Source organism: Oncorhynchus mykiss, chromosome 3 (assembly GCF_013265735.2).
Source record: "Oncorhynchus mykiss isolate Arlee chromosome 3, USDA_OmykA_1.1, whole genome shotgun sequence".
In the NCBI taxonomy this organism is placed as follows: domain Eukaryota; kingdom Metazoa; phylum Chordata; class Actinopteri; order Salmoniformes; family Salmonidae; genus Oncorhynchus; species Oncorhynchus mykiss.
The window spans coordinates 7,004,327-7,028,529 of NC_048567.1; the positions used below are offsets into that span (position 1 = coordinate 7,004,327).

The 24,203-nt window shown below is 42.8% G+C and overlaps 1 protein-coding gene across 3 annotated transcripts in view; it reads left to right on the plus strand.

Annotated features, from left to right (window-relative positions):
- The first annotated feature begins 12,364 nt into the window (after window positions 1-12,364).
- The window catches only part of LOC110520784 (nuclear receptor ROR-gamma), a 28,526-nt gene continuing 16,687 nt past the window's right edge, over window positions 12,365-24,203 (plus strand). Inside the window, exons 1-3 of one of the 3 annotated variants that reach the window (XM_036967256.1) lie at window positions 12,367-12,981; window positions 16,959-16,988; window positions 21,392-21,421. In XM_036967256.1, the coding sequence (XP_036823151.1) occupies window positions 12,921-12,981; window positions 16,959-16,988; window positions 21,392-21,421 (121 nt within the window). In that variant the 5' untranslated portion in view covers window positions 12,367-12,920. Of the gene's footprint in view, window positions 12,982-16,958; window positions 16,989-17,228; window positions 18,184-21,391; window positions 21,422-24,203 lie in introns of those variants that run through there. The other 2 variants (XM_036967264.1, XM_036967271.1) reach the window with 2 other exon arrangements.

The following is a 24,203-nucleotide window of genomic DNA, read 5'->3' on the forward strand; positions in this document are numbered from 1 at the left end:
ATACTAGTAGGCCTGGTAACTAACTGATACTAGTAGGCATGGTAACTAACTGATACTAGTAGGCATGGTAACTAACTGATACTAGTAGGCCTGGTAACTAACTGATACTAGTAGGCATGGTAACTAACTGATACTAGTAGGCATGGTAATGAACTGAAACTAGTAGGCATGGCAATGGACTAATACTAGTAGGCCTGGTAACTAACTGATACTAGTAGGCCTGGTAACTAACTGATACTAGTAGGCATGGTAACTAACTGATACTAGTAGGCCTGGTAACTAACTGATACTAGTAGGCCTGGTTATGAACTGAAACTAGTAGGCATGGCAATGGACTAATACTAGTAGGCCTGGTAACTAACTGATACTAGTAGGCCTGGTAACTAACTGATACTAGTAGGCATGGTAATGAACTGATACTAGTAGGCCTGGTAACTAACTGATACTAGTAGGCATGGTAATGAACTGAAACTAGTAGGCATGGCAATGGACTAATACTAGTAGGCCTGGTAACTAACTGATACTAGTAGGCCTGGTAACTAACTAATACTAGTAGGCATGGTAATGAACTGATACTAGTAGGCCTGGTAACTAACTGATACTAGTAGGCATGGTAACTAACTGATACTAGTAGGCATGGTAACTAACTGATACTAGTAGGCATGGTAACTAACTGATACTAGTAGGCATGGTAATGAACTGAAACTAGTAGGCATGGCAATGGACTAATACTAGTAGGCCTGGTAACTAACTGATACTAGTAGGCCTGGTAACTAACTGATACTAGTAGGCATGGTAATGAACTGATACTAGTAGGCCTGGTAACTAACTGATACTAGTAGGCATGGTAACTAACTGATACTAGTAGGCCTGGTAACTAACTGACACTAGTAGGCATGGTAACTAACTGATACTAGTAGGCCTGGTAACTAACTGATACTAGTAGGCCTGGTAACTAACTGATACTAGTAGACATGGTAATGAACTGAAACTAGTAGGCATGGCAATGGACTAATACTAGTAGGCCTGGTAACTAACTGATACTAGTAGGCCTGGTAACTAACTAATACTAGTAGGCATGGTAATGAACTGATACTAGTAGGCCTGGTAACTAACTGATACTAGTAGGCATGGTAACTAACTGATACTAGTAGGCATGGTAACTAACTGATACTAGTAGGCCTGGTAACTAACTGATACTAGTAGGCATGGTAACTAACTGATACTAGTAGGCATGGTAACTAACTGATACTAGTAGGCATGGTAATGAACTGAAACTAGTAGGCATGGCAATGGACTAATACTAGTAGGCATGGCAATGGACTGATACTAGTAGGCATGGCAATGGACTGATACTAGTAGGCATGGCAATGGACTAATACTAGTAGGCATGGCAATGGACTAATACTAGTAGGCATGGCAATGGACTAATACTAGTAGGCATGGCAATGGACTAATACTAGTAGGCCTGGTAACTAACTGATACTAGTAGGCATGGTAATGAACTGAAACTAGTAGGCATGGTAACTAACTGATACTAGTAGGCATGGCAATGGACTGATACTAGTAGGCATGGCAATGGACTAATACTAGTAGGCATGGTAATGGACTAATACTAGTAGGCATGGCAATGGACTAATACTAGTAGGCATGGCAATGGACTAATACTAGTAGGCCTGGTAACTAACTGATACTAGTAGCTATGGTAATGAACTGAAACTAGTAGGCATGGCAATGGACTAATACTAGTAGGCCTGGTAACTAACTGATACTAGTAGGCCTGGTAACTAACTGATACTAGTAGGCATGGTAATGAACTGATACTAGTAGGCATGGTAACTAACTGATACTAGTAGGCATGGTAACTAACTGATACTAGTAGGCCTGGTAACTAACTGATACTAGTAGGCATGGTAACTAACTGATACTAGTAGGCCTGGTAACTAACTGATACTAGTAGGCATGGTAACTAACTGATACTAGTAGGCCTGGTAACTAACTGACACTAGTAGGCATGGTAACTAACTGATACTAGTAGGCCTGGTAACTAACTGATACTAGTAGGCATGGGAACTAACTGATACTAGTAGGCATGGTAACTAACCGATACTAGTAGGCCTGGCAACTAACTGATACTAGTAGGCCTGGTAACTAACTGATACTAGTAGGCATGGTAACTAACTGATACTAGTAGGCCTGGTAACTAACTGATACTAGTAGGCATGGTAATGAACTGATACTAGTAGGCATGGTAACTAACTGATACTAGTAGGCCTGGTAACTAACTGATACTAGTAGGCATGGTAACTAACTGATACTAGTAGGCCTGGTAACTAACTGATACTAGTAGGCATGGTAACTAACTGATACTAGTAGGCATGGTAACTAACTGATACTATCAGGCATGGTAACTAACTGATAATACTAGGCATGATAACTAACTGATACTACTAGGCATGGTAATGAACTGATACTAGTAGGCATGGTAAATAACTGATACTAGTAGGCATGGTAACTAACTGATACTAGTAGGCATGGCAACTAACAGATAATACCAGGCATGGTAACTAACTGATACCAGTAGGCATGGTAACTAACTGATACTAGTTGGCATGGTAACTAACTGATAGTAGTAGGCATGGTAACTAACTGATAATACTAGGCATGGTAACTAACTGATACTAGTAGGCATGGTAACTAACTGATAATACTAGGCATGGTAACTAACTGATACTAGTAGGCCTGGTAACTAACTGATACTAGTAGGCATGGTAATGAACTGATACTAGTAGGCATGGTAACTAACTGATACTAGTAGGCATGGTAACTAACTGATACTAGTAGGCCTGGTAACTAACTGATACTAGTAGGCATGGTAACTAACTGATACTAGTAGGCCTGGTAACTAACTGATACTAGTAGGCATGGTAACTAACTGATACTAGTAGGCATGGTAACTAACTGATACTATCAGGCATGGTAACTAACTGATAATACTAGGCATGATAACTAACTGATACTACTAGGCATGGTAATGAACTGATACTAGTAGGCATGGTAAATAACTGATACTAGTAGGCATGGTAACTAACTGATACTAGTAGGCATGGCAACTAACAGATAATACCAGGCATGGTAACTAACTGATACCAGTAGGCATGGTAACTAACTGATACTAGTTGGCATGGTAACTAACTGATAGTAGTAGGCATGGTAACTAACTGATAATACTAGGCATGGTAACTAACTGATACTAGTAGGCATGGTAACTAACTGATAATACTAGGCATGGTAATGAACTGATACTAGTGGGCATGGCAACTTACTGATAATACTAGGCATGGTAACTAACTGATACTAGTAGGCATGGTAATGAACTGATACTAGTGGGCATGGCAACTTACTGATAATACTAGGCATGGTAACTAACTGATACTTGTAGGCATGGTAACTAACTGATACTAGTAGGCATGGTAACTAACTGATACTTGTAGGCATGGTAACTAACTGATACTAGATGGCATGGTAATGAACTGATACTAGTAGGCCTGGTAACTAACTGATACTAGTAGGCATGGTAACTAACTGATACTAGTAGGCCTGGTAACTAACTGATACTAGTAGGCATGGTAACTAACTGATACTAGTAGGCATGGTAACTAACTGATACTATCAGGCATGGTAACTAACTGATAATACTAGGCATGATAACTAACTGATACTACTAGGCATGGTAATGAACTGATACTAGTAGGCATGGTAAATAACTGATACTAGTAGGCATGGTAACTAACTGATACTAGTAGGCATGGCAACTAACTGATAATACCAGGCATGGTAACTAACTGATACAAGTAGGCATGGTAACTAACTGATACTAGTTGGCATGGTAACTAACTGATAGTAGTAGGCATGGTAACTAACTGATAATACTAGGCATGGTAACTAACTGATACTAGTAGGCATGGTAACTAACTGATACTAGTAGGCATGGTAATGAACTGAAACTAGTAGGCATGGCAATGGACTAATACTAGTAGGCCTGGTAACTAACTGATACTAGTAGGCCTGGTAACTAACTGATACTAGTAGGCATGGTAACTAACTGATACTAGTAGGCCTGGTAACTAACTGATACTAGTAGGCCTGGTTATGAACTGAAACTAGTAGGCATGGCAATGGACTAATACTAGTAGGCCTGGTAACTAACTGATACTAGTAGGCCTGGTAACTAACTGATACTAGTAGGCATGGTAATGAACTGATACTAGTAGGCCTGGTAACTAACTGATACTAGTAGGCATGGTAACTAACTGATACTAGTAGGCCTGGTAACTAACTGACACTAGTAGGCATGGTAACTAACTGATACTAGTAGGCCTGGTAACTAACTGATACTAGTAGGCCTGGTAACTAACTGATACTAGTAGGCATGGTAATGAACTGAAACTAGTAGGCATGGCAATGGACTAATACTAGTAGGCCTGGTAACTAACTGATACTAGTAGGCCTGGTAACTAACTAATACTAGTAGGCATGGTAATGAACTGATACTAGTAGGCCTGGTAACTAACTGATACTAGTAGGCATGGTAACTAACTAATACTAGTAGGCATGGTAATGAACTGATACTAGTAGGCCTGGTAACTAACTGATACTAGTAGGCATGGTAACTAACTGATACTAGTAGGCATGGTAACTAACTGATACTAGTAGGCATGGTAACTAACTGATACTAGTAGGCATGGTAATGAACTGAAACTAGTAGGCATGGCAATGGACTAATACTAGTAGGCCTGGTAACTAACTGATACTAGTAGGCCTGGTAACTAACTGATACTAGTAGGCATGGTAATGAACTGATACTAGTAGGCCTGGTAACTAACTGATACTAGTAGGCATGGTAACTAACTGATACTAGTAGGCCTGGTAACTAACTGACACTAGTAGGCATGGTAACTAACTGATACTAGTAGGCCTGGTAACTAACTGATACTAGTAGGCCTGGTAACTAACTGATACTAGTAGGCATGGTAATGAACTGAAACTAGTAGGCATGGCAATGGACTAATACTAGTAGGCCTGGTAACTAACTGATACTAGTAGGCCTGGTAACTAACTAATACTAGTAGGCATGGTAATGAACTGATACTAGTAGGCCTGGTAACTAACTGATACTAGTAGGCATGGTAACTAACTGATACTAGTAGGCATGGTAACTAACTGATACTAGTAGGCCTGGTAACTAACTGATACTAGTAGGCATGGTAACTAACTGATACTAGTAGGCATGGTAACTAACTGATACTAGTAGGCATGGTAATGAACTGAAACTATTAGGCATGGCAATGGACTAATACTAGTAGGCATGGCAATGGACTGATACTAGTAGGCATGGCAATGGACTGATACTAGTAGGCATGGCAATGGACTAATACTAGTAGGCATGGCAATGTACTAATACTAGTAGGCATGGCAATGGACTAATACTAGTAGGCATGGCAATGGACTAATACTAGTAGGCCTGGTAACTAACTGATACTAGTAGGCATGGTAATGAACTGAAACTAGTAGGCATGGCAATGGACTGATACTAGTAGGCATGGCAATGGACTAATACTAGTAGGCATGGTAATGGACTAATACTAGTAGGCATGGCAATGGACTAATACTAGTAGGCATGGCAATGGACTAATACTAGTAGGCCTGGTAACTAACTGATACTAGTAGCTATGGTAATGAACTGAAACTAGTAGGCATGGCAATGGACTAATACTAGTAGGTCTGGTAACTAACTGATACTAGTAGGCCTGGTAACTAACTGATACTAGTAGGCATGGTAATGAACTGATACTAGTAGGCATGGTAACTAACTGATACTAGTAGGCATGGTAACTAACTGATACTAGTAGGCCTGGTAACTAACTGATACTAGTAGGCATGGTAACTAACTGATACTAGTAGGCCTGGTAACTAACTGATACTAGTAGGCATGGTAACTAACTGATAATACTAGGCATGATAACTAACTGATACTACTAGGCATGGTAATGAACTGATACTAGTAGGCATGGTAAATAACTGATACTAGTAGGCATGGTAACTAACTGATACTAGTAGGCATGGCAACTAACAGATAATACCAGGCATGGTAACTAACTGATACCAGTAGGCATGGTAACTAACTGATACTAGTTGGCATGGTAACTAACTGATAGTAGTAGGCATGGTAACTAACTGATAATACTAGGCATGGTAACTAACTGATACTAGTAGGCATGGTAACTAACTGATAATAGTAGGCATGGTAATGAACTGATACTAGTGGGCATGGCAACTTACTGATAATACTAGGCATGGTAACTAACTGATACTAGTAGGCATGGTAATGAACTGATACTAGTGGGCATGGCAACTTACTGATAATACTAGGCATGGTAACTAACTGATACTTGTAGGCATGGTAACTAACTGATACTAGTAGGCATGGTAACTAACTGATACTTGTAGGCATGGTAACTAACTGATACTAGATGGCATGGTAATGAACTGATACTAGTAGGCCTGGTAACTAACTGATACTAGTAGGCATGGTAACTAACTGATACTAGTAGGCCTGGTAACTAACTGATACTAGTAGGCATGGTAACTAACTGATACTAGTAGGCATGGTAACTAACTGATACTATCAGGCATGGTAACTAACTGATAATACTAGGCATGATAACTAACTGATACTACTAGGCATGGTAATGAACTGATACTAGTAGGCATGGTAAATAACTGATACTAGTAGGCATGGTAACTAACTGATACTAGTAGGCATGGCAACTAACTGATAATACCAGGCATGGTAACTAACTGATACCAGTAGGCATGGTAACTAACTGATACTAGTTGGCATGGTAACTAACTGATAGTAGTAGGCATGGTAACTAACTGATAATACTAGGCATGGTAACTAACTGATACTAGTAGGCATGGTAACTAACTGATACTAGTAGGCATGGTAATGAACTGAAACTAGTAGGCATGGCAATGGACTAATACTAGTAGGCCTGGTAACTAACTGATACTAGTAGGCCTGGTAACTAACTGATACTAGTAGGCATGGTAACTAACTGATACTAGTAGGCCTGGTAACTAACTGATACTAGTAGGCCTGGTTATGAACTGAAACTAGTAGGCATGGCAATGGACTAATACTAGTAGGCCTGGTAACTAACTGATACTAGTAGGCCTGGTAACTAACTGATACTAGTAGGCATGGTAATGAACTGATACTAGTAGGCCTGGTAACTAACTGATACTAGTAGGCATGGTAACTAACTGATACTAGTAGGCCTGGTAACTAACTGACACTAGTAGGCATGGTAACTAACTGATACTAGTAGGCCTGGTAACTAACTGATACTAGTAGGCCTGGTAACTAACTGATACTAGTAGGCATGGTAATGAACTGAAACTAGTAGGCATGGCAATGGACTAATACTAGTAGGCCTGGTAACTAACTGATACTAGTAGGCCTGGTAACTAACTAATACTAGTAGGCATGGTAATGAACTGATACTAGTAGGCCTGGTAACTAACTGATACTAGTAGGCATGGTAACTAACTGATACTAGTAGGCATGGTAACTAACTGATACTAGTAGGCATGGTAACTAACTGATACTAGTAGGCATGGTAATGAACTGAAACTAGTAGGCATGGCAATGGACTAATACTAGTAGGCCTGGTAACTAACTGATACTAGTAGGCCTGGTAACTAACTGATACTAGTAGGCATGGTAATGAACTGATACTAGTAGGCCTGGTAACTAACTGATACTAGTAGGCATGGTAACTAACTGATACTAGTAGGCCTGGTAACTAACTGACACTAGTAGGCATGGTAACTAACTGATACTAGTAGGCCTGGTAACTAACTGATACTAGTAGGCCTGGTAACTAACTGATACTAGTAGGCATGGTAATGAACTGAAACTAGTAGGCATGGCAATGGACTAATACTAGTAGGCCTGGTAACTAACTGATACTAGTAGGCCTGGTAACTAACTAATACTAGTAGGCATGGTAATGAACTGATACTAGTAGGCCTGGTAACTAACTGATACTAGTAGGCATGGTAACTAACTGATACTAGTAGGCATGGTAACTAACTGATACTAGTAGGCCTGGTAACTAACTGATACTAGTAGGCATGGTAACTAACTGATACTAGTAGGCATGGTAACTAACTGATACTAGTAGGCATGGTAATGAACTGAAACTAGTAGGCATGGCAATGGACTAATACTAGTAGGCATGGCAATGGACTGATACTAGTAGGCATGGCAATGGACTGATACTAGTAGGCATGGCAATGGACTAATACTAGTAGGCATGGCAATGGACTAATACTAGTAGGCATGGCAATGGACTAATACTAGTAGGCATGGCAATGGACTAATACTAGTAGGCCTGGTAACTAACTGATACTAGTAGGCATGGTAATGAACTGAAACTAGTAGGCATGGCAATGGACTGATACTAGTAGGCATGGCAATGGACTAATACTAGTAGGCATGGTAATGGACTAATACTAGTAGGCATGGCAATGGACTAATACTAGTAGGCATGGCAATGGACTAATACTAGTAGGCCTGGTAACTAACTGATACTAGTAGCTATGGTAATGAACTGAAACTAGTAGGCATGGCAATGGACTAATACTAGTAGGTCTGGTAACTAACTGATACTAGTAGGCCTGGTAACTAACTGATACTAGTAGGCATGGTAATGAACTGATACTAGTAGGCATGGTAACTAACTGATACTAGTAGGCATGGTAACTAACTGATACTAGTAGGCCTGGTAACTAACTGATACTAGTAGGCATGGTAACTAACTGATACTAGTAGGCCTGGTAACTAACTGATACTAGTAGGCATGGTAACTAACTGATACTAGTAGGCCTGGTAACTAACTGACACTAGTAGGCATGGTAACTAACTGATACTAGTAGGCCTGGTAACTAACTGATACTAGTAGGCATGGGAACTAACTGATACTAGTAGGCATGGTAACTAACCGATACTAGTAGGCCTGGCAACTAACTGATACTAGTAGGCCTGGTAACTAACTGATACTAGTAGGCATGGTAACTAACTGATACTAGTAGGCCTGGTAACTAACTGATACTAGTAGGCATGGTAATGAACTGATACTAGTAGGCATGGTAACTAACTGATACTAGTAGGCATGGTAACTAACTGATACTAGTAGGCCTGGTAACTAACTGATACTAGTAGGCATGGTAACTAACTGATACTAGTAGGCCTGGTAACTAACTGATACTAGTAGGCATGGTAACTAACTGATACTAGTAGGCATGGTAACTAACTGATACTATCAGGCATGGTAACTAACTGATAATACTAGGCATGATAACTAACTGATACTACTAGGCATGGTAATGAACTGATACTAGTAGGCATGGTAAATAACTGATACTAGTAGGCATGGTAACTAACTGATACTAGTAGGCATGGCAACTAACAGATAATACCAGGCATGGTAACTAACTGATACCAGTAGGCATGGTAACTAACTGATACTAGTTGGCATGGTAACTAACTGATAGTAGTAGGCATGGTAACTAACTGATAATACTAGGCATGGTAACTAACTGATACTAGTAGGCATGGTAACTAACTGATAATACTAGGCATGGTAATGAACTGATACTAGTGGGCATGGCAACTTACTGATAATACTAGGCATGGTAACTAACTGATACTAGTAGGCATGGTAATGAACTGATACTAGTGGGCATGGCAACTTACTGATAATACTAGGCATGGTAACTAACTGATACTTGTAGGCATGGTAACTAACTGATACTAGTAGGCATGGTAACTAACTGATACTTGTAGGCATGGTAACTAACTGATACTAGATGGCATGGTAATGAACTGATACTAGTAGGCCTGGTAACTAACTGATACTAGTAGGCATGGTAACTAACTGATACTAGTAGGCCTGGTAACTAACTGATACTAGTAGGCATGGTAACTAACTGATACTAGTAGGCATGGTAACTAACTGATACTATCAGGCATGGTAACTAACTGATAATACTAGGCATGATAACTAACTGATACTACTAGGCATGGTAATGAACTGATACTAGTAGGCATGGTAAATAACTGATACTAGTAGGCATGGTAACTAACTGATACTAGTAGGCATGGCAACTAACTGATAATACCAGGCATGGTAACTAACTGATACCAGTAGGCATGGTAACTAACTGATACTAGTTGGCATGGTAACTAACTGATAGTAGTAGGCATGGTAACTAACTGATAATACTAGGCATGGTAACTAACTGATACTAGTAGGCATGGCAATGAATGAATACTCGTAGGCCTGGTAACTAACTGATAATACTAGGCATGGTAATGAACTGATACTAGTGGGCATGGCAACTTACTGATAATACTAGGCATGGTAACTAACTGATACTTGTAGGCATGGTAACTAACTGATACTAGTAGGCATGGTAACTAACTGATACTTGTAGGCATGGTAACTAACTGATACTAGATGGCATGGTAATGAACTGATACTAGTAGGCATGGTAACTAACTGATAATACTAGGCATGGTAACTAAGTATTACTAATCGGCATGGTAACTAACTGATAATAGTAGGCATGATTGCTAACTGAAAATAATAGGTCTGGTAACTAACTGATATTAGTGGCCCATTTCTCTGGAGTTTCTGATTTAATTAGTGTTTCATAGGAACCTTACAGTGTCCCTCCTCATGAAATACATGCACACAGTTTACGGGTGTGGTCTTGGAGTATTTTGCTGTGTGTGTGGTTAGGTGTAAACTCCCCCATCCCCCCTCCCTTAGGCCCCTCGAGTTTCTGTCCTCATATTGGAGAGAGATGGCTGCAGAGCAGCTATGTGTGCGTGTATGTGTGCTTACGTGCATGCGTGTGTGGAAGACACAGCCAGAGCTGCGGTAGGGAGAGCCTGAGACTCAGGTGTGGTCAGATGGGCTGTGAGGAGCGAGGGTGCAGTGGAACTGAGGTGGACAACTTTCCAGTCATTCCATTTTGTTGAAACCACAAAAACGCACATACATTGTATGTCCAGAGAGTAGTAAAGCTTTCTTTCACTGTGAGAGATTCGATTTTTGTCATATTTTATCTCATATTTGATTGCCATAATCTGTGGCCCTGGCATATTGTCAGTTATGTATTGATCTGATTTATCTCTTTACAGATTGATGGCCTTGCTCACACAAATGCCATATCATATAGACTAAATAATAAGCAGATCACCTCACTGAGACAGTTAAACCTATATCGCTGGTCCAGCCGAAGGAAACCGACAGTTGCTGAACCGCGCGGCGGTAATTAAAAAAGGATAGCACTGACGCACCTTTCTTGCGCAATCAAATTTCCAAAAGCTCAACAGTCGCTTTACCGCGGAGCTTCAAACGCAGAGGTCAAGATTTCCACGGTCATCTTCTTGAGACTACACCAAAATGAACGGGAACACACTGTTCATCCCGGGTGAAACCTGAGTAGCCTGAACTGAATTGAAGATGAAGTTGGCGATTGTTATATTTACCTGAAGACAAGGCGAAATATGGAGAGTGACAACAGAGAATGACAAAATGACAAAGACGTTCTCAGAGTAAATGAGTTTAGTAACTATAACAGAGATGTTGCATGTTGTAAAGCGCATGCGCAGATCACCACTGTTGCTTTAGTTTAGGACGGTTGGTTACAATTTGCTCCCAAGTATTGTAGCTATTTACAGCCCACACATTTTTTTTTTAATTGCTTAAATCAGCTTGATCTGATATGACCTGAGTTAGAACCATCAACAACAAGCAGGTTAAGTAACTGTAGTGGTTAAATACAGTACTTTGTTTACATCGGATAATTCAGTGCGTTGTAGATTATGTAACGGGTAAACCGGTTCTTGGTAACCCTTTACCATGCACACTGCTGGAGACTACATGCGCTTCTATTAATGACCGTAATTCAAACCGAAAAGTAAAGCAATAAAATAAAATGAAACGTTTGATAATGAGTCTATAATGACAAATGTTTTTCTTCTTCATATTTCCATAGGCCGTATTGCGCGTGTGTGCGTGGATGCACATGTATGCACACACACAGACACACGTGTTTGCCAGTCTATAGCATTGACTATTGTGTAGTGGGAGCACACCTAGGGATTACAGAAATCAAGCTACTGAAAAAAACCGTCAGACAAATATATAGGCCTAAACGTTTTGGGTTTTGCTTGCCTGCCCTCATATTTATTTAGGTAAAATGCGTTGTTTGGGCTATGTTTTAACCGGGCACTACAGAATAAAGACCGACCCGCTGCAACAAACAAACGGCCGTGAGTTATTACATAAATCCTGGTGACATAACCTCTGAGCAGAGCTCGGGCCGAGAGCCAGGGCGCAAAGAGCAAGCGGGTTGAAACCGGAGTAGCCTGAACTGCTTGTACAAGGAAGTTCGTTGCAAAAATGAAGTTGGCTGATATTATCCTCACGTGAAGACAATACGGAATATGGAGAGAGAGTGACAACAGAGAATGACAAAATGACAAAGACGTTGTCAGAGTAAATGAGCGTACTGGCTCTAACAGAGATGGTAGTGCATGTTTTAAAGCGCATGCGCCGTCCCTGCCTCTAGAATAGCAGGTAGTTCTATATATTTAGAATTAAAGATCCAAAGTTTTTTAAGTTATTTATGGTGCATTGCATACTAAGTGCATAGCAAAACGCGCGGTAGACAATAAAAAGGGGTGTGTAGACACGCTTGTCCCAGGAGTGTGAAGTGGCGTAGTGTGTGTCATAGCCAGGTGCAAGCACACGCAGTTTGTTTTGACGAGGGGAGTTATGGAATTTGAGGAGCACGATTCACCCGAACACATCACTACAGAAGAACCAATCAAAAGAGGTGAGATATATTATCTCTATCTTTATTGATAGGCTAGGCCTAGTGTATTCATGTGTAGGCATGGTAGGCTAGGCCTAGTCTATTCAGTCATTTACATTTCACAATGTAAATTATTTGCAGATGCAACTATTAGTGTTTTAGCTATACATTGTGGATTGGGTAAAATGAAAAGGTCACAGGTTAGCATTATAAATTAATGCACATTTAAAGGTGAATGCATGTGAATGTGTGCACATTGCAATATACTCTGTGTGTGTGTGTGTGTGTGTGTGTGCACGTGGATGCACATGTATGCACACACACAGACACACGTGTTTGCCAGTCTATAGCATTGACTATTGTGTAGTGGGAGCACACCTAGGGATTACAGAAGTGCTGTATGAGTGTTGGTATTCAGTCCCTGTCCCCTTCTCCTTCTCCCCCATCACCCTGTCCCCTTCTCCTTCTCCTCCCCCATCACCCTGTCCCCTTCTCCTTTTCCTCCCCCATCACCCTGTCCCATTCTCCCTCTCCTCCCCATCACCCTGTCCCCTTCTCCTTCTCCCTCTCCTCCCCCATCACCCTGTCCCCTTCTCTCTCTCCTCCCCCATCACCCTGTCCCCTTCTCCTTCTCCCTCTCCTCCCCCATCACCCTGTCCCCTTCTCTCTCTCCTCCCCCATCACCCTGTCCCCTTCTCCTTCTCCCTCTCCTCTCCTCCCCCATCACCCTGTCCCCTTCTCTCTCTCCTCCCCATCACCCTGTCCCCTTCTCCCTCTCCTCCCCATCACCCTGTCCCCTTCTCCCTCTCCTCCCCCATCACCCTTCTCCTTCTCCTCCCCATCACCCTGTCCCCTTCTCCCTCTCCTCCCCCATCACCCTGTCCCCTTCTCCTTCTCCTCCCCCATCACCCTGTCCCACTTCTCCCTCTCCTACCCCATCATCCTGTCCCCTTCTCCCTCTCCTCCCCCATCACCCTGTCCCCTTCTCCCTCTCCTCCCCCATCACCCTGTCCCCTTCTCCCTCTCCTCCCCCATCACCCTGTCCCCTCCTTTAAGAGAGCCTCATTCTAATGCTTATCTCTCCCCTTTCTCCTCCCGTTTCTCTTTATCTTTATCTCCTTCTCTATTTTTATCTCTTATCTATCCCCGTCACTCTCTCTCTCTTACACATTAGTTGTCTCATTCTCTCTCTCTTACCCCCTCACTCTGTCTTTGTCAGATCACCAAGGCTCCCTCCCTCCAAGTTCTTTCTCTGCCTTCCCCCTCACATCCTGCCTCATTCACTCTCCCTCCTCCCATCTTCCCTATCCCTCGCTCTTTTTCTTCTTACCCCATTCACTCTCCTCCCCTTCCTCCCTACCTCCTCCCCCTCCCTCCCCCTCTCTCATTAACTCACCTCTCTTCTGCTGTCCAGCTGATGGTGTAACTCTCCTTGAGGGTAAACATGGCAGTAATCCTCTATAAAACCAGGGATTAGCTCTTAGCTGTGTGGGCCTGTTTTGGGCCTGCTGCATTTCCCAGCAATACACAGTCTAAAATCAAACCATGGCTTTCAACTTAGATTCCTTCAGTCTCTATCACACGTACTCCATACGTCATTCATTAAATGACGTCATCCAACAGGCCTAAACCACAGGTGTCAAAATTCATTCTATGGTGGGCCGAGTGTCTGTGGGTTTTAACTTCTCCCTTGTACTTGATTAAACAATGAAGGTCACTGATTAGTTAGAAGCTCCCCTCACCTGGTTGTCTACTCTAGGTCTTAATTGGACACAAATTGAAATTCAATCACAAGAACCAGCAGACACTGGGCTCTCCATGGAGTGAGATGGACACCTCAGCTAAATATAGGCTACAGACTCAGATTGATATTTTCATCTTTATTCCCTAAATTTAACCAGGTCTGGCTGAGAGGGTGCACTGATACAAATATCCTGCAATGATGCCGCAGTTGTCCTCTAGATACTTATCTGGCTTTAGGACACATTAAAACCCTTTCTCACGATGCCGTGACACTGCATATTACTCTCTCCGTTACTCATTGACAGGACATCATGATAGCTATACAGTTATGCACCAGAGAGCTACTCTCTTCTATACTGTGTACATACAAACACGCACACACAAACACGCACAGTCACACACATGTAAATGCACCAGCAGTCGCTCCCTTATTACATTACAGTGTGTGTGGAGTGTGTGTGTAACATGCAGCGGTTATCTCTGTGTGTGTTCTTCTGTCACTCTCCAGCCTGCAGCTGCTGTATCTCCATACAGAGCAGGATAGAGAGACGGGGAGAAGAGAAACCCTTGGAAACTGCTTTTGATTAAATAGCGCCGCCTAAATCTTAGCAAGACTTCCATTGTCAGATAAAGCATTGATTGGAACAGACAGAATGCTGCTGTTTGATTTGATTGAGAGAGCAAGGGAGATAGACAGATAAGGAGAGAAAGAGAGTGATAGAGAGAGATAAGATGGGGTGTGGGTTGGTATTGATGCTGACAGACCAGTCTTTTTGAAAAGTAGAGCACATTGAGGAGTTAGAAGAAGATAGCGGTTTCCATTGCCTTCATGTTGGTCTTGTGTAACATGGCCTCTTAGTCCCCACACTGTGGTTTGGGCTGATACTCAGTGGCATGGGTCAGGTGTCACTGCAGCTCTCACTGGAATCAGATCATTAACACTTAGGTGTGTGTGTGTGTGTGTGTGTGTGTGTGTCTATGCGTTTTCTGAGTCTAGGTGTGTATGTTTTCTGTGTGTGTGTGTCAACTGCTCTGCTCTCACCAGACCTCGGTGTTCTGCTTATGAAGCAAACGTGATTTGATGAGGAGGGGAAACAGAGGGAAGCACACAGCCACAGCAGACCTTCTCTACCCCAGACACAAAGACCCAGGCTACCTCTGCCTCTGTCTGCCTCCACCCAGTGATGCTTATCTCCCCTGCCCTCTCTCAACACACACGCACACACACTAAAAATACACACCTCAGCTTGGAAACAACCCACACACACACATACACACACCCAGTCTAATATGAACTTTCTCACAATTGTGGTAAGAAAGCTAGACTCCCACCTTCCTCCACTATAACTGTGTCTGTCTTTTACTCACCAAGGTGTGTGTGTATAAATATGTGTGTGTGTGTCTGTGTGTGTGTGTGTGTGTCTGCGTGTGCCTGAGAGAGAGTTCAAACTCCATCCACACTCTGCTTGTGTCAGCTCCTACTCTCCCAACTGTCTCTTTCTCAAGGCTCTTCCACACCAATTAATTTCATACAACAATTTCATATAACAGACACACCTGTGCGCAGAGGCCCAGCATCATCCTGGCATAGATTCAGTTCTCCTCTGTTGTGTCAGAGAGACATAGACTCAGTCCTCTGTTGTGTCAGAGAGACATAGACTCAGTCCTCTGTTGTGTCAGAGAGACATAGACTCAGTCCTCTGTTGTGTCAGAGAGACATAGACTCAGTCCTCTGTTGTGTCAGAGAGACATAGACTCAGTCCTCTGTTGTGTCAGAGAGACATAGACTCAGTCCTCTGTTGTGTCAGAGAGACATAGACTCAGTCCTCCTTTGTTATTTTTACTTGAAATGTAACCTTTATTTAACTAGGCAAGTCAGTTAAGAACAAATTATTATTTACAATGGCGGCCTACACCGGCCAAGACCGGACGACGCTGGGCCAATTGTGCGCCGCCCTATGGAACTCCCAATCACGGCCGGTTGTGATACAGCCTGGAATCGAACCAGGGTGTCTGTAGTGACGCCTCAAGCACTGAGATGCAGTGCCTTAGACGGCTGCGCCTCTCGGGAGCCCTATTGTTATTGCCAGAGAAACATAGACTCAGTCCTCCTCTGTCAGAGAGACTGAGATGAGCCCAGTTGGGATGATGAGGGACATGGGGCTGAAGCTACAGTAGAGCATTGAACTAAGATGTGAGAGAGGAAGTGTTTCTTGTGTTCAAGCAGAATTTAACTTGTCTTTTCTTTACTACAGGAGATACTGTGTCCAAGAAGACTCATTTGAGTAAGTGTTTGTGTTTGTGTTTGTGTGTGTGTTTGGTTATGTGTCAATATGCCTGTCTGTTCATGCCCATGTGTTATGTGTGTGCTAGATATATGAGCATGCAGTGTGGTTATGCCAGGATCGCTAGTATTTGCACACGTTTGCACCTGTGCTGAAAAACACACACACACACACACACACACACACACACACACATACACATACACATACACATACACATACACATACACATACACACACACACACACACACACACACACACACACACACACACACACACACACACACACACACACACACACAGGTTTCTCTGTGGTGCCAACATCAACATTATAGCTCTGTTATGCACCTGTGGTACTTTGTGTAGACATTATTCTCCTGTTTGCTGGATTTAGGTTTGGAGATAAACTCTATATTGGTATTCTGGCATCTGGATGCAGATGGTATCAGATAGCATCTCCTTCACATGTGGTGGTGTTTCTGGGCTGTTTCTGCTCCTGACTACAACACACCTGTTAGTTTTGAGTGTAGGGAGAACATTGAAAAATGTCTGGTTGGTTTTCATGATACTAGTTTTCACTTTGAATAATAATCAGACCGATGATGGGATGTGTATCATCAGAAAGCTCTCTCTTTATTGGCTGTTTCAGATGTCAGTCCATACTCAATTGACTAGTTAGGCTGTCACTCTGTGCTGTGGGTACAGTCCTATCCTCTAGACATGTACAGTATATGTCCTTTCTTGCCAATAAAACTTTTTTTGTGTTTCAATGTATATTTGAGGGAGATAGACTGGTGGGTTCAGAGAGTGGTTAAGGCTTTGAGGGTGACTAGGTGAGGGGGTTACGCACAACAAAGAATGGGAAAAAAGTACCGTATGAAAAGAGAGAGAGCGAAAGGGGAAAGGCCCTCTGTCTTTCACACGCACTGTGTGACTGACAGAGCGCTTGAGCAGTGACTAGCGGAGACTTTGAGGCCTAACCATGCTGTAGGCGCACTAAGATAGTCACTCGGCAAGAGAAAGGACAGACAGAGAGAGAAGAGAGCAGAGAGAGAGAGAGATCAAGACAGTGACAGTGACAATTTGACAGTGATTGTGAATTGAGGGTGAGGGTGACAACAAGAAAGAGAGAGAGAAATAGAGTTTGTGAAAGTGGGACAAGAAGACTGAGAAGTGGAGTGAAGACGATGCGAGGTAGGAGTGATGGCCTTGATTTAATGTGTGTTACTCGGTACAGTACCGTTTCTCTGTGTGTGTGAGAGAGAGAGAGTGTATACTGTACTGTAGCCTACATTTGAAGTATGTTTGTTTGGCTTTTTTCCGTCCCCCATTCTCCTTCCGTATTCCTCCAACTCTTCAAGTACAGCAACGTATCCGCTCATAGTCATATTCATTTCTAAACTCAAAACATGATCATGTAAATACATTTTCCAGAATGATTATAGTGCACTGTGTTTCAGCCTGTTGGCATGTCCAACATCCTCACCAGACCCTGGTCCTGTTTCTTTCCAAAACCTCCAACAACTTGACTCTGTAGCTGCTCTTCAAGTTTACATTTGACATTTGAGTCATTTAGCAGACGCTCTTATCCAGAGCCACTTACAGGAGCAATCAGGGTTGAGTGTCTTGCTCAAGGGACAGATTTTTCACCTAGTCGGCTTGGGGATTTGAACAAGCGGTTAAGAACCCAACTCATAACCGCTAGGCTACCTGCCCCCCCAACTCATAACCGCTAGGCTACCTGCCCCTCCAACTCATAACCGCTAGGCTACCTGCCCCCCCAACTCATAACCGCTAGGCTACCTACCCCCCCAACTCATAACCGCTAGGCTACCTGCCCCCCCAACTCATAACCGCTAGGCTACCTGCCCCCCCAACTCATAACCGCTAGGCTACCTGCCCCGCCAACTCATAACCGCTAGGCTACCTGCCCCCCCAACTCATAACCGCTAGGCTACCTGCCCCCCCAACTCATAACCGCTAGGCTACCTGCCCCCCCAACTCATAACCGCTAGGCTACCTGCCCCCCCAACTCATAACCGCTAGGCTACCTGCCCCCCCAACTCATAACCGCTAGGCTACCTGCCCCCCCAACTCATAACCGCTAGGCTACCTGCCCTCCCAACTCATAACCGCTAGGCTACCTGCCCCCCCAACTCATAACCGCTAGGCTACCTGCCCTCCCAACTCATAACCGCTAGGCTACCTGCCCCCCCAACTCATAACCGCTAGGCTACCTGCCCCCCCAACTCATAACCGCTAGGCTACCTGCCCGCCCAACTCATAACCGCTAGGCTACCTGCCCCCCCAACTCATAACCGCTAGGCTACCTGCCCCCCCAACTCATAACCGCTAGGCTACCTGCCCCCCCAACTCATAACCGCTAGGCTACCTGCCCCCCCAACTCATAACCGCTAGGCTACCTGCCCCCCCAACTCATAACCGCTAGGCTACCTGCCCCCCCAACTCATAACCGCTAGGCTACCTGCCCCCCCAACTCATAACCGCTAGGCTACCTGCCCCCCCAACTCATAACCGCTAGGCTACCTGCCCTCCCAACTCATAACCGCTAGGCTACCTGCCCCCCCAACTCATAACCGCTAGGCTACCTGCCCCCCCAACTCATAACCGCTAGGCTACCTGCCCGCCCAACTCATAACCGCTAGGCTACCTGCCCCCCCAACTCATAACCGCTAGGCTACCTGCCCCCCCAACTCATAACCGCTAGGCTACCTGCCCCCCCAACTCATAACCGCTAGGCTACCTGCCCCCCCAACTCATAACCGCTAGGCTACCTGCCCCCCCAACTCATAACCGCTAGGCTACCTGCCCCCCCAAGTGTCTGCTTATTTTTGTTCTAGTTCTTCTAGAAGCATAATGGAGTCCGAATAGAACCGTTTCGTCTGATTCTACAGGGCTGTAGCAGTGATATAATGTAACCATTTACTTTGATAATAATGTATATATTTCAAAACATCTTGCACAGCATTATCACTTATTGTAAAAATACACAAGTGATGTAGTTATAAAAATGTCAATGTGGAAGTTGGGCCTAATCAGTCTTCAAAATAGTTGGTAGTTTTTGTCTAAATATGTAAATGGTTAACTATGACTACTTGTTTAGGTTGTTTTGAAACCAAATGAGGGATCTTTGAAGCGTCTAATTGGTTAGTAAGTCGGCGCTAGGACATTTATGTGTCATTACTGTGGTCATGGATACTGTCCTGATATGACTAAGTATTTTACCTGCTTATGTTTCAAAGACTTAAATTGCAGCCACACATTACCATGTTCTCTCACTACCACTCACACAGTCTGTGATGTGACACATGAGAACTACCACTCACACAGTCTGTGATGTGACACACGAGAACTACCACTCACACAGTCTGTGATGTGACACACGAGAACTACCACTCACACAGTCTGTGATGTGACACACGAGAACTACCACTCACACAGTCTGTGATGTGACACACGAGAACTACCACTCACACAGTCTGTGATGTAACACACGAGAACTACCACTCACACAGTCTGTGATGTGACACACGAGAACTACCACTCACACAATCTGTGATGTGACACACGATAACTACCACTCACACAGTCTGTGATGTGACACACGAGAACTACCACTCACACAGTCTGTGATGTGACACACGAGAACTACCACTCACACAGTCTGTGATGTGACACACGAGAACTACCACTCACACAGTCTGTGATGTGACACACGAGAACTACCACTCACACAGTCTGTGATGTGACACACGAGAACTACCACTCACACAGTCTGTGATGTGACACAAGAGAGAGGAACAGGGACTGTGTAGGAAGACAGGGAGAGAGGGATAGTGAGTTTGACATGAGACCGTACTGTGTTGTGAGATGGTCCTCTTAGAGCATCCTCTACACCAGTTTCTATTTACACATCCATATGGAGCTATAGGGACTGTGTAGGCACACAGTTCTCCTCTGTTATTTTTACTTGAAATGTAACCTTTATTTAACTAGGCAAGTCAGTTAAGAACAAATTATTATTTACAATGGCGGCCTACACCGGCCAAGACCGGACGACGCAGGGCCAATTGTGCGCCGCCCTATGGAACTCCCAATCACGGCCGGTTGTGAGACAGCCTGGAATCGAACCAGGGTGTCTGTAGTGATGCCTCAAGCACTGAGATGCAGTGCCTTAGACGGCTGCGCCTCTCGGGAGCCCTATTGTTATTGCCAGAGAAACATAGACTCAGTCCTCCTCTGTCAGAGAGACTGAGATGAGCCCAGTTGGGATGATGAGGGACATGGGGCTGAAGCTACAGTAGAGCATTGAACTAAGATGTGAGAGAGGAAGTGTTTCTTGTGTTCAAGCAGAATTTAACTTGTCTTTTCTTTACTACAGGAGACACTGTGTCCAAGAAGACTCATTTGAGTAAGTGTTTGTGTTTGTGTTTGTGTGTGTGTTTGTGTTTGTGTTTGTGTGTGTGTTTGTGTTTGTGTTTGTGTTTGTGTGTGTGTTTGGTTATGTGTCAATATGCCTGTCTGTTCATGCCCATGTGTTATGTGTGTGCTAGATATATGAGCATGCAGTGTGGTTATGCCAGGATCGCTAGTATTTGCACACGTTTGCACCTGTGCTGAAAAACACACACACACACACACACACACACACACACACACACACACACACACACACACACACACACACACACACACACACACACACACACACCGTAGCACAGCTGCCCCTCTGTGGTTGGCGCCATAGTGTGTGTGTGTGGTAGTGTGATATACACTGAGTGTACAAAACATTACCAGGTGAAAGCTACCAACCCTTATGTCACTTGTCAAATCCACTTCTATCAGTGTAGATTGATGGGAGGAGACATTTTAAAGAAGGATTTTTAAGCCCTGAGACATGGATTGTGTATGTGTGTCATTCAGAGGGCGAATGGGCAAGTTAAAATATTGAATTGCCTTTGAACGGAGTATGGTAGTAGGTGCCTGGCGCACCGGTTTGTGTCAAGAACTGCATCACAGTTTCCCGTGTGTATCAAGAATGATCCACCACCCAAAGGACATCCAGACAACTTGGCACAACTTTGGGTAGCATTGGAGTCAATATGGGCCAGCATCCCTGTGGAATGCATTCGACACCTTGTAGAGTCCATGCCCCGACGAATTGAGGCTGTTCTGAGGGCAAAGGGGGTGCAACTCAATATTAGGAAGGTGTTCTGAATGTTTGTACACTCAGTATATATCTCCTGTGTGTTTGTCACTGAATATAACATGATGCAGATGTCATTTCTAATATTACACACACTGGGTTCTAATTTTAATGTCAAGGAAGGAGAGGTTTCACCTTTGTAGACTGTTGACTTTGACCATTGACAACTGTAGACTGTTTTACAATGATGACATTACTTAAATACAACAGTGAACATTTCTGCATTTCGAATCTTTAATTTTTCTCTGAGAGTGGCCCACCACCATAGCCATATAGGCTTGGTTCAGGCGGCGTTCTCCATTCACAAACAGAGTCTGCTGATGCTTCTGGGGGATTCCTGTTCAGATTGATGTTCTCTTACTTCAAAAGACTTTCCTTACGCTTTTGGGCGTTCAGACAGCTGCACACACATACACACTTCCAAAGAACCTCACTTTACTTCAAAGAGTTGATACCAAAATCTGAAGTAACACATTCACCCCCAAACATGACAAATGAAAGAGAGCAGTCACACAGTCACACGGTCACACACCCATCAACATTACTTGGTTTACCTCACAACTCATTATTGTTCCCCTTGGACTCTGGGGTTCAAAACAGCCTTTCTGAAATGATTATGTTGAAATACGGAAGCTGCCTTTGTTATTGATTGTGAAGATTTCAGTTATTTTACTTATTAGACAGCATGGTATTACTCAGAAATGACACTTTCCAAAATAACTATTCAGATGCTCCACTCAAAACAAATTCAGTGTGATGGTTATCATTTAATTTAAGATATAGTCTTCAAGCTTGTCATGTAGAGAATTATCATGCCAATACTGTAAAAAAACAGTGTTATTTATCTAGGATTATCTTGCATAAAAATGTTGTTTTACACGATCTCTCAAAGCGCTTTCAATTGTATAGCTTCCACAACCACTTTCAATATAGCACCCATCTGGGTGATGCACAACTTCCATTTTGAGGCATACTGTCCCCCCCATCAGCTATCACCGCTCAATAACCTACCAATAACAAATACCTTACATTAAATGGGTCTCAAACAGAACAATAAACCTTGAAGAATACATGAAATTAAATGTGTCTTAAATTCCAGAGATTCCTTTACTAATTAAGTTATATTAGTATTATAAATATGTTAAAGCACAATGTTTTAATTGTAAAGCGTTAAGAGCTTTATATTAAGGCTAAAGTCTGATGGATACGTATTTGACATTTACAGTATATATATTTATTAGTCTCAGATGTTGACTTGAAAGTATTTATTATGATATTTGCTTCTACATTTTGTAATATTATATAATATTTCATATTAAGGTTTGTCAAATGTGGAATCGATTCATTTATAGCAAATTGTTCAATATCTACCAAGAAGTAAGTAACGTTAAGGATCAATAATCACTCAAAATATATTTACATTTATAGCTATTTTATTCTTTGATCATATTTAATAAACATTTCTTATTCCCTTTGTAACATTTTATAGTCAAATTTGTCCAAATACTGCTTGTCAAAAAATAAGAAATCTATTCATATTTATATGAATAAAAATCTTATCAAGTAATCGTTATCTAGACCAACATTTTTTGACAGAAAAACCTGATGCAACATGAGTTATTTTTGGTTGAAACATGTCAGTGTGCCATCGATTAGATTTGAGATTTTATTTCAAAGTATTCACACAATGTTCCAATGTTATCTCAAGTAAATCTCTTACTCTCTAAGGATAAGCGTATGTTCTCTTTGTCATGCATCTGTATGTTGGAGGGTGTAATTTAGCGGGGTGTTTCCGGTGGAGGAAAGTTGAGGTTTTTCGTCCGTTTACAGAGCAAAATGCAGAATGCTGACAGGGGACTTTATACAAAGACAAGGGAAAGGTGCTGAATGGCACTCGCTGCTCAGAGATATTCAACCCCTTGTGAAGGCCAATGGACATTTTATATAAAAGGCCCTTTTTTGTTAGGCTGCATAGCCTCTGATAGTG